This window comes from Capricornis sumatraensis, chromosome 3 (assembly GCF_032405125.1).
Source record: "Capricornis sumatraensis isolate serow.1 chromosome 3, serow.2, whole genome shotgun sequence".
Taxonomy (NCBI): domain Eukaryota; kingdom Metazoa; phylum Chordata; class Mammalia; order Artiodactyla; family Bovidae; genus Capricornis; species Capricornis sumatraensis.
The window spans coordinates 87,950,245-87,968,615 of NC_091071.1; the positions used below are offsets into that span (position 1 = coordinate 87,950,245).

An 18,371-nucleotide genomic window follows, 5' to 3' on the forward strand; every position below is an offset into this window, starting at 1 on the left:
CTGGTATAATTCTTTTATTTAAGACAAGAAAGTATAAGCTAAATAATTGAGTCGAACATTAGCCAAATATTATGTCATGCACAAAACTGATTTGTAGGAGTCAGATTTTTGAGAAGCATTTATTGAAACTTGGCAAATTTTTAAATTGTCCCTCTTTTTCAGATGGGGCACCCTGGCATGCATTATGCCCCAATGGGAATGCATCCTATGGGTCAGAGAGCGAATATGCCTCCTGTACCTCATGGAATGATGCCACAAATGATGCCCCCAATGGGAGGACCACCAATGGGACAAGTAAGAATGTTTTGTTTTGTATTTATTTGTTTACTTTTGCCTGTGGTATTCTTATGTCAAAGAATTTCAAAATCTGGGTCAATACTTGCAGCTGTTTGTTTCATTTTATGTCAAAATAATGTTTTAAGTAAGTGAAATGTTGAATAACCATGACACTAATCAAATTTTGATGGTATTGAAAAGTCTTCTGTATAAGAGGTTTGTTTTCTGCAGTAACAAAGCTGAGTTGTTTTTATTTTGTATTTTTAATTTAAAAGTAGCAATGTATATCTAAGCTTTTGAGTTTAATGGCTTTACTCCCCCCAAGAATGTCAACTGAAGTAATTTGCTATGTCAATACAATTTATGTCGGTGGACGTTGTACATGCATAGAATCTGAAAACAGCAATTGTTTAGGCCTTTGACTTAGAATGAATTTTATTTCTGAAATAGCTTCCTGTCGTGTGTGGATGTGTGTGGTGGGGGTGGATGTGGGAAGATTCTACTCTGATTTGGTTCTTCATAGGATGGTGCCAAATAGGTAGATTATTTTCCACTTACACTAGTTTGTTTTTTTGTTTTCTTAAATGCTTATTGCTTCTGCACTCCTGCTTTTGAGCTAGCTATCTCTTATCTCCAGCATAAATTATAAACAGACATTTTGTGGGAGTGATTTGGACCAAAAGATTTTAATGCTGACTCAATGAATTCAGTAAACTGAATTCCTAGAAAAACAGTGAAGAAAGGTAACAGGTTTGGTTACCATAAATAATTTTATGCCCCCTGTTAGGTTCTGTAATACACATATCCTTTAGTGGCTGGGTTCTTTCCATTTAGAATCTGGATAAATCAACTGTTTAGGCTAACAATATTTTGGAAAGCCAGTCAATTAGGTATGAGCTTTCTGCCAGTTGGGGGCATCATTTGCTTTGATAATCATTTAAACCTTGATGGTTTGAGTTAAATTGGTGAAATTGCAGTGGAGAAGGGAGCTCACTCTGTGTCTTTTTTTTTTTTTTTTTTTAATTTAAGAGTAGAAGGGCTTAATGTCAAGTGGTTTATATTTTTTATTTGGAATATAGCCCTTAATTTTGTATAAAAGTCTTTATTCAAAGGCACCAGGCCCAAAATTTCTACTTATAGGAGTTCTTTAAATAAGAGAACTATTTATGTTACTTTAGGATAACACAAGTTTTAAAACTCCCTAGGTGATGGAGAAACAACTCTGATTCCTCTTCTGTTTCCTTCCATCTCTAAACAACAAGGAGCTCTTCTTGTTTTCTTAGTAGAGCTGCTCTAACTAGATAATGAGCTTTAAAAAAATATTTACTCTTTAAATGCTCTGGTTCTTATTTAAAATTAGTTTCTTTCCACAGAAAGATAAAATAAAACAATTTGCTACTGCCAGATGCTTCTCTCTTTTCTGGGGCCTTCTGTTTCCATTGGGCCAATCAAGGTAAGTTTTGCAAGGGATTGACCTGCTTACCCTTGCTGTATTGGTGCTATTGCACTACCAAAACCAAGATACCAGCTAGTCATTTCGAGTAACATGCAAATATTATTTTATTTTTTAAGTATTCATGTATCTCATTGACATAAGCTGGTCACAGTTTGCTTTATGGCCCTTTCTCTTTACTTCATAGTGACCATCTTCCTAGTGAGGTTATTTGCTACTTGGTACACATTCATTCAGATACTTTTACCTTGTGGTTTTCTTCTACATTTTTCCTAGCCCAGGATATGCCCTTTAAGCTTTTGTGCCTTTATGCTTACCCTGACTATTTAGATGTGTAAAAGTCTGTCTGTCTCTGTTGGCTCCTTTTAGAATGATGATTGAATGACTTAAGAGTCCAGCTTTGAGGAAATCAAGAGAATCCCTTTTTTTTCTTCCCTTAAATTAGATTACTCCATTTTTTTCCTCTTGGTATCTAACAAATATGGAGCCCAAATCTTGGTAAAACAAATTTTTTTAGGTGTCATAGCAGACTGAGAGGGCATGAATAATATAATCATGTATCCAGGAATCTAATTTAAAGCCCAATGAAAAACTACCTTAAAGTAAGTTGATAATTCTCAAACTTGAACTTTCTTCTGCATCATGTCTTCTTTCTACCCAACCTCAGAAGTGTTAGTGAGCAGTAAGTGGTCAGAAGATAATAAGAAGCAGGGTGCCTATATAGTTGGCTGCAGTGATACAAAGTTGGTAGGGTTCTGCCATCCAATTTTAAAAAGTTAATTCACAGATTCTTTAGACTTTGCAACTGAAGGTTATGGAACCTTCATGTATATTATCTAGTTCACATTAAGATCTCATTCTGGGGCCAGCTGGTGGCAGTCTTACTTGCTAAATGATTGTGGTATTTGGAATGCTACTGAACATGACATGAAATTTTAAAACTTGTTTGTAAAATAATATGCAGACTGAACGTAACAGTCTACATTAGCCAGAGTTTGTATTTTTTGAAATTAGAGCAAATGATTTTGATTAAAGGAGTAGTATGTTTTCATTTGTTTTAATTTAGAAGATAACCTAGAATGCCCCTTTTAGAATTCAGACTCAATCTGTTAGTAGTAATAACATTTGGGCTTAATAATATTCTTTGAAGTTTATCCTGTAAGTTAAACTTACCTTTCTCATTGTACAGTAGCTTCAGATGGGAAAGTTTTGCTTCTACTTTTATAGAATTATAGGGTCTTATAGTTGGAAGGGACCTTACAAGTTGTATAAATGTTATTTCCAGTAAGAGAGTGTATTAAGATATGTATGAAGCTGTCTTCTTTCTCCATGTGTATTGTAAATAATGTTTTGCTTTAAAATATTTTCACATCTTATTTTTCTGTTGTCTTTTCTACAACATAAACTGTCCTTATACAAGTGATTTTGTCTTCACTTAAGCCCAAGAGAGTCTTCCTCCCTATCTTTTTTTCCCCTTTCTTTAATTCTTAATTTTTCTCTTCTTTTAATGAGAAGAGTAGAGTAAAAGAATTAAGGTCCCTTTCAGCTCTAACAGCCTATGATTCAATTTAGATCATTTGATAAGGATAGATGATATATATAAGATTTTATGGGTTGATATATAAGAAAATAAATTCTTTTAGTGATGCCTCCCTAATTCTAGTTATTCAGTATTTTTTCTTTTTGCTTTTGTTCGTTAAAATTGATAAATGAATAATTCCTCTTTAAGTTGGATTTTCTTGTTCTTGTATTGAATAAGGCAGGTTTTTATAGACCTTATTTCTATTCCTGTTGCTATCTGAGCTGCATCATGCCTTGGATATCGTTATAACTTTTTAGCTAGTTTTCTTGCTTCAAGCTTGTCCCCTCAAAAACTTTTTAGATTTCAGTGCGTTATTTTCTTGCCCTAACACTTTCAGTGTTTTCCTGTGCGGATAGTTTAACATCTACTTTCCACAACTTAACTTTCAGTGATCTCCTGTTGTATAATTCAAAGCATGATTCTGAGCTGCATGCCTTTGCATTCCCTAATATGAATTCAGACTGGTCTTCTCATGGTATTTTGAGTGATGATATTTCACAACCAAGCTTGTGTTTTTCTTGCTCTCTTGCCCCCAGCTCATTACCACTGTGAACTTTACTTTATTTACCTAAATTCTCCCATTTCAAGTCCTGTCTTCTCCAGTAGGTACTCAGCAATAAATTTGCCCAGCATACATCTCCCCTTCAGATTATCAAAATAAAATCCTATATAATCTGCCCATAACTCTTACTGTTTCACTTATTCTAGCCTTGTTTTATTATGGTTTTACTTGCTTTGTCTTTTCAATGAGTAATAGATTGTAAGCTCTTAGAGGGCAGAGGCTGTGATCTGAACTTTTAAGAAGTCTATAGTGCTGAGCACAGTTCTTGGCACATCATGGGTGCTCAGTAAATTACTTGTTGAATGAATGAAACAAACACAGATACTCTTTCCTACAGTATAAGCCAGGAGATTAGTCAGTTACATGTAACTGTTTTCAGTAGTTACTTATGACTTTACATTGTTACCACTTATTTTTAGAGTCTGCCTTTACTGTTGATTTTTCATTTGACAAGAATGGAAGATAAATAAGATGAAATACATAAGTAATTTTTGTTTGGTGAATAAAATTAAAGAAGTTACTTCTATTTACTTTAAATTACAGGCAAGTGAATTTCTGTCTGTATGACTTCATTGGTGATCATCTCTTTAAGTTTTACCACATATTTTTCCATACCCTAGGGAGAAATGATTTGAAATATAGGCCTTCCAGAAAAATCTAGTATATTGGTATCTTAGATTGATTTGACTATGACTAACATTATAAGTTGATTTGTTGTTGCTTTTAAGTTATTGTCATTTTTGGGTGTTCACAAAGTCCTTCCTGTGTAATTGAACATTAGCCAGTGACAAAGAGACTTTTACAGATTGTTGAATCTGGGTAACTTTCTTTACGCATTTATATTACCCAGATGAGTACATTTTAAAAAATAGATTGACCCATACCTAACGTGTTGGTATAACTTTTGGCCTAAGAATACAATGAGATTTTGATAGGTTTTAGTTTCATTATTTTTACATAGTAACTTATTTAAGTCTGAATTTATTCAAAAACTTCAGCTAGTGTAGTATTTCTAAGTATATGGGGATTACTTGGAGAGATGTTAAGGAGACTATGTCCTTTTGGAAGAATGAACTGTACCCCTTTGGCCCTCTTGAGATTCACAGGGTGCAGTATTTTCTAAAGATGTCAAGTTTTGCTGAAGCCTTTTAAAACTTTTTACCTAGTATTTTCAGTTTTATTTGGCCATCTTTCCCTCCCCCACTTCTGCAGTTTCCATTACTGCCCCCCTTGTCTGTTTATTTTGCTTTGTCTATCACATTGCATAGAATTAACATTGCCTGAAATTTAATAATTTGTGAGAAATGGTGGATTGGGAACACTTACCCATTTCGTCTGCTTTTTATGAGAAAACGGCATATTAACACACATAAATGTATGTGTGTGTGTTAGTAGCTCAGTTGTGTCTGAATCTCTGTGACCCCATGGACTGTAGCCTGCCAGGCTGCTCTGTCCTTGGAGTTCACGAGGCAAGAATACTGGAGTGGGTTACCATTCCCTTCTCCAGGGGATCTTCCCAACCCAGGGATTGAACCCAGGTCTTCTGCATTGCAGGTAGACTGTTTACCCTCTGAGCTCCCAAGGAAGCCCAGGGCAACATTGAAATTAGTAAATATTAACACACTTCGGCCACCTCACGCAAAGAGTTGAATCATTGGAAAAGACTGATGCTGGGAGGGATTGGGGGAAGGAGGAGAAGGGGATGACAGGATGAGATGGCTGGATGGCAGAAAGTGAAGAGGAACTAAAAAGCATCTTGATGAAAGTGAAAGAGGAGAGTGAAAAAGTTGGCTTAAAGCTCAACATTCAGAAAACAAAGATCATGGCATCTGGTCCCATCACTTCATGGGAAATAGATGGGGAAACAGTGGAAACAGTGTCAGACTTTATTTTTTGAGGGCTCCAAAATCACTGCAGATGGTAACTGCAGCCATGAAATTAAAAGACGCTTATTCCTTGGAAGGAAAGTTATGACCAACCTAGATAACATATTGAAAAGCAGAGACATTACTTTGCCAGCAAAGGTCCATCTAGTCAAGGCTATGGTTTTTCCAGTGGTAATGTATGGATGTGGGAGTTGGACTGTGAAGAAGGCTGATGCTGAAGAATTGATGGTTTTGAAGTGTGGTGTTGGAGAAGACTCTTGAGAGTCCCTTGGACTGCAAGGAGATCCAGCCAGTCCATTCTGAAGAAGATCAGCCCTGGGATTTCTTTAGAGGGAATGATGCTGAAGCTGAAACTCCAGTACTTTGGCCATCTCATGCTTAGAGTTGACTCATTGGAAGGAACTCTGATGCTGGGAGGGATTGGGGGCAGGAAGAGAAGGGGACGACAGGACGAGATGGCTGGATGGCATCACGGGCTCGATGGACGTGAGTCTGAGTGAACTCCGGGAGATGGTGATGGACGGGGAGGCCTGGTGTGCTGCGATTCATGGGGTCGCAAAGAGTCGGATACGACTGAGCGACTGAACTGAACTGGACTGAAAGAGTTGGACACAGCTGAGCGACTGGACTGGACTGAACTGACTGAACACACATAAATGTAACAGCTTGTAAAGTGCAACAAATGTATTCATTAATGGTGGGATCAAAAAGGAAAGTGAATAAAAGGACTTCCCTGGTGGTCCAGTAGTTAAGTGTGTGCTTCCACTGCAGGGGTAGGGGCACAGGTTTCACCCCTGGTGGAGAAACTGAGAGCCTGCATACTACAAGGCACGATCCAAAATAAAGGAGAAAGGAAAGAACAGGCTAACTTGTTGATTTTTAATTGGATTTATTAGAAATTTTGATGGCATTACTTCTGGTCATTATGAAGTAGTAAATCAGTAGATTTTACAGATTTGGCACCTATATATGTACACACAGCTATGTACTAGTGTACTAGAGTTTTTGTAGAAATAATTGGCCTAAGTTGTAAAGGTTTATAAGTAGGAATCTGTGGATATACAATGTATCATAAAATTGTTGTTGGTCTTGCATTCTTATTTCATATTTCCATACCTTCATGTTTCCATTGTCAGTTTAGCCAGTAGACACTGTCCATTTTAGTCAGTAGACGTTAAGCCTCTTCTTGACTATGCATCAGTACAAAGACGAATGCTGTATGTGTACCCTGCACTCAGGGAACTTAAGGAATTACTGAGATGCCTGGCCAAACTGGGTTTTCTCATCTTTCAACTGTTGAATGGATTGTCATGATAGTTGTAGATTTGTAGATACTTGGATATTTAGTGAAGATGACTTTTGTATTTGCCTTTTTCTCCCTAGTCAGGTAATCATGTTTCTTCTACTTATTAAAAAAGGTTCATTGTAGTTAGTGGTCACTAAATATGTGATACTTTGCATGTCGGGCTTGAAAGAAAATCTGCTTCTTTCTTAATTAATAATCCACTGCACTTAAAGTGGAAATCTGAATATTCTCCAAATCTGAGAGTTGCTGTTTGCCCAATCTCTTAAAGGACTAAACATGCCAGCAAGTGAGAACTGAGCTGAAATGTAGTTTGCTTTGTCTTAGGCTTTTTTTTTTTTTAACAAAATTTTCATCTCATTTATCTTAGATTTATTTTTAAAACAATTTTCATAATTAGCTCTTAATCTGTTTGGGCTGAGTCTTTCTAAATTTTAATTAACGAATGAGCATTAAGTTTATGTTTGAAAACATGGGCTTGGTATACTTTATTTGGTCCTCAGGTATCAAGAAAGTTGTTAATTCTCAGAAAGATGATTTTTTTAGTAGTTTTAAGATTATTGCATATTTTTATCATTTTTGTTAAATAAAATAGACAATTAAACTCTTTCTTTTGCAGTTGTAAGAACTAATCATAAAGTTGTCTACTACAAGTGTTTTGAGTCTCTGCTATATCTGTGTAATTAAGTTTCATGTAGACAAATATCTAATGATTTAGCTAGATACAATATTAAATCTAGTTTAAAGCATTTGGGGTAGTAAATAGTCTTATGCCCCTCTTTGCTTGTGTCCTAGAAGACTTGAATCCGTTGACTTTCTAGAGTAATTTTATAAAATCTTTTAATTGTATGCGACATGAAACACCACAATTTGTGTGTGTCCCCAGTATGTTTAGAGCTTTTTAAAAATTAAAAGTTCATTTTTATTCAGGTCCTTTCTAAGTTTTTGTGTCATGTATATTTTCCATACCTTCATTTAAGAAGTTTGGGGTTTAACCAGAGACAGTGAACTAAATATTTTAAACTCCTTACTTGCCCTTTTTTCGTATAGTTTTGTAAGGTTTCAGGGAGTAGAACTGATACCTAATCTGTGTTAAAATCATGATTTTTATCACTATGTTTGTATATAACTGATTTCGTATGCCCTATGGAATTTGATCCAACCAGACTAAAAAGTGGATTGGCTAGATGAATGTCCAATTTTAGAGAGGAATAATAAGGCCTAGAGAGTTGGATGACTTGTAAAGTGACACTGAGGAGCCAGCACTAAATGTGTTCCTTAATCTAGGATTGACTTCTTGTTACTTGTTTTGATTTCTACTGAAAGTGATGGTTTTACAGTATTTATTAGATGTCTTTAAAGAACTGAAGTTCCTATCTAATAGATAGCTAGGGAATAAAGAAGGGGCAACATGAGGGATAGTTTATATGAGTTGGAGAGCAGTTGTAATGAAACAGCTTTTATTTATTGAGTGCTGCTTTAAGTGCCTACGTGTATTCATGTGTTATTCCTCTTTCATTCTACAACAGTCCTATCAGATGAGTACTGTTTTTCCTCGTATTGTGGGTGAGGAAATTGAGGGTTAAGGAAAGTTGCCCAGGGTTACACAACTGGGGTAGGAATTCTGGCAGTCTGATTCCAGAGTATACTTAATAGTTGTACTAGGCTTCTTCCTTGTCTTGCTGTTTGAGATTATGCCATTACATTACACCTTAGAATTTGAAGGAATAGCGTTTTACTTTAGTGATTCTAAAGTCTCCAGGTTGAAAGAATTTAGCAAACTAATAATGACTACTGGAAGTTGACTTATTAAATGGAAGATTTTACTCCATGTGGAAGCGGTTTTGCAAATATTGTCAGTTTTTTTGTTTAAATGTTATATCAGAAAGTGACAGATGTCTGGAGTTTATGTATAACTGTAGATGAAGAGGAAGTAAATGATTGTCCCAGAATACAGCCACTTATTTGGGGTTGTTAAGAATATGCTTTAAACAGGTATTTCTGTTTATTTCCAATTGAATGAACATTTAGTTACATTCAAAGATGTAGTTTTCACATTTATTCAAAACTTAATTTGCATTCATATATTTGTATATAAGGTAAGTTAGTGGTATAGGAAATAGTTGTCTTTAAATACTATACTTACTAGGCTCTGTAGAGTGTATTGTGGAATTAACTTAAGCACATTTAAAAGGAACCAAGTATAAAGGCGAGACTCAAACTATCTAATCAGTTTCCAGCTACAGGGGGAGCAAGAGTGGTTTTTTAAAAGTCAACCAAATTAAAAAGTTAATATTTAGACAAAAAGTAAGTTAGGTTGTGTGATTTCTTTCCAACAGGAGAAACTTCAGGAAATAATTATGAAGAAAAGAAAATTTGAGGTGCCAACATGAAGATGTGCACTTTTGTTTTCATATCATAATAAAATTGGGCTAATTTACGTTTTGTGTAACTAATTTGCTATAGCATTAACAGGATTGCTTTTATTACTGAAATTTTTTTAAAAATTAAAATAGAGTGATCAATGAATCATGCTTGTTTTTGTCTAACATGAGAAATTTTCTAAATTAGGATGCTAAGAATGACTGAGTGGATTGTGTGGTGCTTCCTAGTTATTACTCATTTTTTAATTTTCTGCAAATGGATGATTCTTCTGAGAATTTTCAAGAGATTTTCTTGATTTAACTTTTATCATTAAAAAAATAGAAACATATCACACAAATCATTGCCTACTTTGAAAAGGCATATCAAGTTGTGTATGAGTTATTTTTTTAAAGGTGCCAAAGTGTCCATTATATTTAGATGCTTAATATTTTAGGCAATTTAGTTTATATCTCACGTATGCCTTTCACCCTTCTCATTCTTCCTTTGTCTCCTAACAACTAAAAATTCTTAATTATAGCACTTAATATATTTGCTAAAGTAGCTTAAGTAGAAATTTGTGAAGCTCTACAGAGTCATTTGTAATTTTATAGTGTGCTTTTCAGCAAGCTTAGTGTAAGCTACCAGTTTGAAGCTTTAAGAGGATCTGGCTTATGGAATTTGTTGTGGCATTATTGTAGCAACTGTGCAAGAATTGTTCCCTTTAACCATTTTTAATGAACATCCTGTCTTCGTTGAGCTTAAGATCTCAATATTGATGAGAAATTCCATTATATTGTGTTGGCCAAAGAGTTTGTTCGGATTTTTGGAAAAATCTAAACTCTTTGGCCAAGAGAATATTACATGCCCTGAGTGAGAAAAAACAAACTTAAATGAGAAGTCTGTGGGTAAAGTTGAGATGCCAAAGGGCTGTTCCCTGCCTGTGAAGCAAGAGGTAATCTGCCATGTAAAAAGGGACAGGAAAGCAACTCAGATGTCTCGACTTTGCTAATTGGGCAAAGGGGAAGGCAAAAAAGTCACTTCTAAGGATTTAAACCACAAGCCAGTTCTGTCATAAGCTTGCAGCCTAGATTCCATTGTGGTGTTAAAACAAGTAACTTAGAAAAATTTAATAATCTCAGATTGATGATGCTGCCAAGTGACTGGCATCAGTCAACACAAATCCTCCAAAAGAATTCAGCTTCAGTCAGTCAGGCTGACACATGCATCTCCATATTAGGTGTATCCTAGAATTAATGCAAAGTGGAAATCATAGCAGTTCCACAAAATAGATTTTTCAGACTTTGAGAAACAAGCTTTTCTATGATGTGCAAGTCTCTGGAGGAGCTCTTAATTTTATCAGATTCTTGTAATAGTTTTTCATGAGAAACAATACTTTGTGTATTTATGTTTTTGTCCCTTGGTTTCATGTTAATAACATCACAGTTTAGCTTTAGAATTAAATTAATGATCTGTTTACTTTTAGAGGGCTTCCCAGGTGGTTCTAGTGATAAAGAACCCACCTGCCCCCAATGCAGGAGAGATGCAAGTTGGATGCCAGAGTTGGGGAAGATTACCTAGAGAAGGAAATGGCAGCCCAGTCCAGTGTTCTTGCCTGATACTCAGTTGTACATAATTTAAGAATCTTACCAGTGTTTGTTAGGATGAACAAGCTTCAACTGGTTGCTACCCTTCAAAATGTACAGAGATTCAGAGGGAGAATTTAACTTTTTATTTGACATTAAATTTCATCATGTAACCAGTAGCACTAATACTAACGTATAAAGACAAATTTTTGAGACGTTTTAAAATCTGAAGTGTAGGAAGAATAACAATTGAAAGAACTCTGTCAAATTCTCTTCAGATATTGCTTGCTATCTCATTGACCTGGTCTAGTAAAACTTTTGTTATATGTAAGTCCTGTTGTGCTTTGTTTTAAGATGGGCCTTGATCACGATGTCTTAATGAAGTAGAGTATTTCAGTTTGCAATTAAATTTATTTGTACAGTCGTTTATACTGCTGTCATGTGGAAATACTCTTATTGCATGATGGAGATTTTACTTTTAAAATGTCTTTAATCCTTTTTTTAAGAAGTAAAATTAGGACAGAATTCTTTCAGTTTGGTTGTTTAGTTTTAAAGACATCATTCCAGAAGGTTTGAAAAGTAGAATGAAAAATAAATAACCCATATTATCATTTCTGGTAAATTTTATTCCAGATTTTATGGTATGTACATCTGTGTTTCAAAATTTTAATCATAGTTTATGTACTGTTTTGATTATGAGTTTTTCCTCTTAACATGGAGTCATAAGCATTTTACATGTTGCCACAAAAGTCTTGGTAGCTACAATTTTGATATTTGCTTAGTTGGAATTTATTTTTCTTTTAATTGAAGTCTAGTTGATTTATAATACTGTATTAGTTGCAGATGTACAGTGCAGTGATTTGGTGATACGTATATATGTATATTCTTTTTTTTTTATTTTTCATTATAGTTTATTACAAGATGTTGAATATAGTTCTCTGGACAGTACAGTAAGTCCTTGCTGTTCATTTTATATATGGTAGTGTGCATCTGTTAGTCTCATATTCCCAATTTATCTTTTCCCTTCAGTGTCTTTAATTCTTATGAGAAAAGACTGATTCATTTTTCTCTTAAGTTTTTAAACTTCAGTTTCTTCAGTTTCTCTGTTTGGCTTAGAATCCTAGTTTGGGGATGTGTTACTAGCTTTTGATTTTATACACAGACCATTTTAATAGCAGGCCATTTCTCTCTGTTGCCCGCTATGCTTCCCCTCACAATATGTTACTTAGTTCTTTTAGAATTCAAACATACTTTGCTGTTAGCCTAAAGAAGAATTAATTGTGAGGGTATATCTGTTGAAGGAAGGAGGAGATAAAACCTAGTTCTGTTAGTCATGGGGTTGTAGAGGCTCGTCAGTAATTTGTTTTCAAATTCTGTACTTTAAAAAAAGAAAACATTATTTTAGTCACATGTTTTCTGTCAAGTTCTTGTTTAGTGATGTTTAAACAATAAATGTTTTGAGGACTAAAAAGACTTTTTTTGTTAATTTTTTTCATCCATAAATATCATGCAACTTCATTTTAGTGATACTTAAGCCTGGTTTTGCATCATTAGTTGACTGACTTTCACAAGTAATAAACATCAGTGTTTGAGTGTTCTCCTCTACTTTCAGTAGGCTTTATATGTTCCTGTTGACCAATATTCTTCTTTTTTGTTGTTCCTATTTTTTAGATTGTTCATTTAATTTGAAACTGCTGAATAACTGGTTACCTTGTTCCAGTATCTGTGATTGATTGTTTTATATAATTTTATCTCTCTTCATGTTTTCCTTACATTTGTTCATATTAGAATTATGATGTGAGATTGTACTAAATATGTGACAAATCCTTTGGAAATTTGTGTCAATTTTTGTGACTTTTATTCATAGTAGTGAAGATTCGTTCATAGGTTTGGTTGACAGTCATTGGTAGATGAGATTAAGCCACCAAGCTAATACTTTCTTTCTTCAGATATGCGTGTGTATATGTGCTTTAAGTTTTTCTTTATAGATTTGAGTTTGGAAAGTCTATTACTTATGTATTTGTTTAAAGTCAGTGAGTTACAAGCACCTTTGACTTAACGATTTTAAAAAGACCAGATGAATATGAAAATTACTTAATACAGATATTAAAAAACAAAGGTGTGAAACACTGAAAAACAATTTTGCCTTGCTCTAAAGAAAGGTGAAAAACGTTGGTTTTGAGTTAAAAGGAAATTAATATTCTTAAATTTTAGGTTACAAATAACACATAATCTAAACTTTTAAATGTATTTGTTAAAGTAATTATGACACACACATAAATAGATCGTTAATAAAATAACTTCATTCATTCAACAAGCACTTACTAAGCATGCTATTCATATAGTATAGTATTCCTTGGGTTTTAATCTTAAATTGTACACAGTTGCTTTAATAACCATATAGATTCTTAAAATCTTACTAGGTGCTTTGGACTTATATAGTAATCTTTTTTTACTTTTGTTCTAGATGCCTGGAATGATGTCTTCAGTAATGCCTGGAATGATGATGTCTCATATGTCTCAGGCTTCCATGCAGCCTGCCTTACCGGTAATCTTGTGAAAATAACTTTTTGTGTGATGTTTTGATTTCTTTTTGAAATAGCATATATATTTTGTAGACATTCATATTAGTCATTTAAGCGCCTCCCGAGTACTATAAGATAGGAAGTAAGTTTTTAGATTCCAGGCATTTACATTTTTCGTATGTTTATAATAGATATACATCCTTAGTTATTCTACGTTAAGCAAATCTAGAATTCTGAAAAGCGTAATTTGTTAGCTAGAAGCATTTAATTGCTCTGCTGCTGCTGCTCAGTCGCTTCAGTCGTGTCCAACTCTGTGCAACCCCGTAGATGGTAGCCCATCAGGCTCCTCTGTCCATGGGATTTTCCAGGCAAGAACACTGGAGTCGAGTGCCATCGCCTTCTCCGATTTAATTGCTGTAGTAGCATTCTAATCTTAAACAGTAGACATATTCTTTACTGAGTGCTGATTAAAAGTTGACGTGATGTGATTTAATACTGGATCCTAAATTTAGAAATCAGATTTCATTTGAAATCCACAATTCATGAGACTTCAGCTATGGCACATTACTTAGAAAATTTTTGAATAATCTTACCACCCTATTAGACAGTATTAGATAGTATAGCAATATAGAAATCATTATGATATTAAAATTAGTGTGACTTATTTATTGGTTAGTTTTAATGAACAGATGTGGCATACTCCACTGGGATGGTAAGTTTGCAGTTACTTCTCCAAAACCCCTAGGGGCAGATACATTTCAAAGTTTGTTTTTAATATTATAAAGTAGTACACTGCATATAGTATGTAATAATTATGTATAATATACCCACGGGGTCTTGGCCAGTGCCCTTTAATTTCTAACACATATTTCTAAATCAGAACATAGAGATGTTTATTCTGATGTGGGATAAATAAGACTAAAGAATTCCTATTACTCAGGATAGCTTTGGCCACTGTGATGAGTTTTGATGACAAACTTAAAAGGTTTTCAGCTTTTTGAATCTTAGAATTGTGGATCTTTTATATAAAACAATTATAACAATTTAACAATTTATAGCAAGCTTAGGGAACCAAGATCACTAAAACTTAACCACAATTTTTGAGTCGGTGACTAGAGAATTAGTACAGAGAAGGGGTTGATTGACTATGCTTTATGAGGATTGTATATAAAATATAGCTTGTGCAAAGTAAATGTTACTAATTTCATTTTTTCTTCTTACAGCCAGGAGTAAATAATATGGATGTAGCAGCAGGTATGTATACCACTTATGGTGATACACTAGACTTAATATAGACAGTCACAACCATCCTCGAATGAGGAATAAAACAGTGTCTCCTGGGCATTATAATCAGCTCCCAATATTTTTTTTTTATATATAGTGTTCATAATTAAATCCGTAAGAAATTGTCATAATTTTAGGTGTGGAGTTCCGGGACCAGATTTGGTCTATAGGATATACTTTGGCGCATACAATGTTTTTACATTTTATAATTTAGTTCAGTTCAGTTGTTCAGTCGTGTCCGACTTTGCGACCCCATGAATCGCATCACACCAGGCCTCCCTGTCCATCACCAACTCCCGGAGTTCACTCAGACTAACATCCATTGAGTTGGTGATGCCATCCAGCCATCTCATCTTCTGTCGTCCCCCTTTCCTCTTGCCCCTAACCCTTCCCAGCATCAGAGTCTTTTCCAGTAAGTCAACTCTTCGCGTGAGGTGGCCAAAGTACTAATTAGTTGCTAACATTAAAATCTGTAGGCTTATATAAAGTTGAATTTATCATTTTACACAAAGATTGAATTTATTTTAAAGTTGGATGATCTGTACTTTTAATATTTACAGTGCTCAAAGAATATTTGAATAAAAAATTCTGGTTGAGTCCGTATTTGTATTCAACAAACCCTGTGGAATGGAATAGGGGCTCTATACTTCAGATATCAAGCATGCACTCTCAGCCTTCTGGACTACTTCAGTCATTTTTTAGGTACCTGCTTGGTCTGTGTAGTTTGTAAGTCCTCTGATAATGCATATTTTTTTCCAGCAGGTTACCTATGAGTGTTATAAATATAGCTAGTATGATTTTAATGTATAATAATAATGCTTCAGTTATACACAAGTAATGTTCCATGTATTCTAGATGGTGTACTTTGTCCCATGATTCTGCCAAAACATTTTTTCTTTTAAACATTATCAGTTGAAACATGTTTAAAATGCAGTATGAGGGTTTATATGGGCCGTAGTTGATGTTTTTAAGATGTTTCATGGATTTCATCATTTAAGCTATAACAATATTCTGATATACTTTAAAATAGTATTCTAGGTCTATTTAGATATCTTGAGCTGGTTACTATTACCCTAAATAATCCTGAACAATTACCTTAACATTTTCTTTTTAGTTTTTAAATGCTCTGGCTCTCTTCCTGATATTTTCATACTAGCTGCTTTTGATTGCTGTTAGTATCTATGTACTTAGTTTTGTTTTCTTTTTACAGTCATTGTTTGTTTTTTTACATAAATTTTAAGCTACTTGTTTCTAAAGTTAAAGATTATTTGTATGAACTTTGTAACTAATGTGGATTTCCTTTTATGTCTTAATGGGGCTTTGGTAGTAATTTAAGATAGTACCATCTGATAGAACTTTCTGAAAGGAAGGAATTGTTCTGTAGTCTGTAGTGTCGTATATAGCCACATGTAATTATTGAGTATTGAAATGTGGCTAGTGCACAGGAGGAACTGAACATTAAATTTTCACTTAATCTAATTTAAACAGGGCTATGTGATGGCCAAAGGATACTGTATTATACAGCATATGTTTTGGAACCTAGATAATTGAAATTGTCATAAACCTAAAGCATAGAGGGCTTCCCTGGTGGCTCAGGCGGTAAAGAATCTGCCTGCAATGCAGGAGACCTGGGTTTGATCCCTGGGTTGGGAAGATACCCTGGAGAAGGAAACAGCTGCGCACTCCAGTATTCTGGCCTGGAGAATTCCATGGACAGAGGAGTCCATGGAGTCACAAAGAATCAGACACGACTGAGTGGCTTTCACTTTAAAGAATAGAATCAGGGGCCTGAAACATTCATTACTGTACACATTCATTACTACCAGCAGTATAGCAGAGAAACAGAAATTAGTTAAGATTGGACAGCTATAATAACAGGAAGAGGAGAAACAAAAGGCAAACTGTTAGCTTCTCTAACTGCTATCAAGTGAGTTTGTAGATTGAAAGTTCAAAATGCCAACTTAATTCTGAAAGTGCGTTGCACTGTAGATGTTTTATTTTTGTGGGAAAGAGAGCAAGCACAGAAGTCATATGGGACAGTCTTAGGATACTTAATGTGATGGCATGAGGAGAAAAAGTAGTATGAATAAATATTTTAAAACTTGTTAACTCAAGGACAGCATGATTTATCACACTGTAATACTCTTCCCCCAATTTTTTTTTAGGTACAACTTCTGGCGCAGTAAGTACCTTTGGAATATATTTATTTCTATAATTGTTTACCTGCTACACTGATTCTTATTTCTTTGTATTTTAAATGTTACTTATTATTTACTTTTGGCTGTGCTGAGTCGTCTTTGTTGTGCATGTGCTTTTTCTACTTGCGGCGTGTGAGGACTATAGTTGTGGTCCATGGGCTTCTTGTTGTGGTGGCTTCTCTTGTTACAAAGCATGGGTGGAATAGCACTGACTCAGTAGTTGAGATGCACCAGCTTAGTTGCTCAAGGTGTGTGGAATTTTCCCTGACCAGGGATCAAAGCTCTGTTCCCTGCACTGGCAGGCAGATTCTTCACCACTGGACCTCCAGGGAAGACTGATCCTTATTCTGTTTTAGAGATCATCTACTCACTTGAACCCTTTTACTTTCTTTTCTGTGGCAAAGGTTGAAAAATTGTTTGATTTATTTTAAAACAATTTTCCTGGGACTTAATGAGAGATTGTTGTTCAGTCACTAAATTGTGTTCAGCTCTTTGCAATCCCATGGACTGCAGCTCGTCAGGGTCTGCTATCCTCCACTATCTCTCAGAGTTTACTCAAATTGCTCTCCACTGAATCAGTGACACTATCTGACCATCTCATCCTCTTCTGTCTCCTTCTGCTTTTGTCCTCAATCTTTCCTGGCATCAGGGTCCTTTCCAGTCAGTTGGCTGTTTGCATCAGGTAGACAAAGTATTGGAGCTTAAGCTTCAGTATCACTCCTTCCCATGAATATTAAGGATCGATTTCCTTTAGAAGTGACTAGCTAGAACTCCTTGCAGTCTAAGGGATTCTCAAGACCCTTCTCCAGCACCACAATTTGAAAGCATCAATTCTTCAGGCTCAGCCTTTTTCATGATCCACGTCTAACATCTGTACATGACTACTGGAAACACCATAGCTTTGACTCTTACGGACTTTTGTTGGCAAAGTGATGTCTGCTTTTTAATACACTGACTGGGTTTGTCATAGCTTTCCTTCCAAGGAACCAACTGTCTTAATTTCATGGCTGCAGTCACCATCTGCAGTGATTTTGAAGCCCAAGAAGGTAAAATCTGTCACTGTTTCCACTTTTTCCCTATCTGTTGGCCATGAAGTGATAGAACCAGATGCCATGATCTTAGTTTTTTGAATGTTGTTTTAAGCCAGCCTTTTCGCTCTCCTCTTTCACTTTCATCAGAGGCTCTTTAGTTCCTCTTCACACTCTGCCATTAAGAGTGGAATCATCTGTGTATGTGAGGTTGTTGGTATTACTCCCAGCAATTTTGATTCTAGCTTGAGATTCATCCAGTCCAGCATTTTGCATGATGTACTCTGGATATAAGGTAAATAAGCAGAGTGACAATATACAGCCTTG

The 18,371-nt window shown here is 35.0% G+C and overlaps 1 protein-coding gene across 8 annotated transcripts in view; it reads left to right on the forward strand.

The window, feature by feature from the left end:
• The window catches only part of PRPF40A (pre-mRNA processing factor 40 homolog A), a 63,126-nt gene that overhangs the window by 1,180 nt on the left and 43,575 nt on the right, over window positions 1-18,371 (forward strand). For 7 of the 8 annotated variants that reach the window (XM_068968617.1, XM_068968618.1, XM_068968619.1 and 4 more), the window contains exons 2-5: window positions 163-294; window positions 13,477-13,557; window positions 14,758-14,788; window positions 16,984-17,000. In XM_068968617.1, the coding sequence (XP_068824718.1) occupies window positions 163-294; window positions 13,477-13,557; window positions 14,758-14,788; window positions 16,984-17,000 (261 nt within the window). The remainder of the gene's footprint in view (window positions 1-162; window positions 295-13,476; window positions 13,558-14,757; window positions 14,789-16,983; window positions 17,001-18,371) is intronic. The other variant, XM_068968625.1, reaches the window with a different exon arrangement.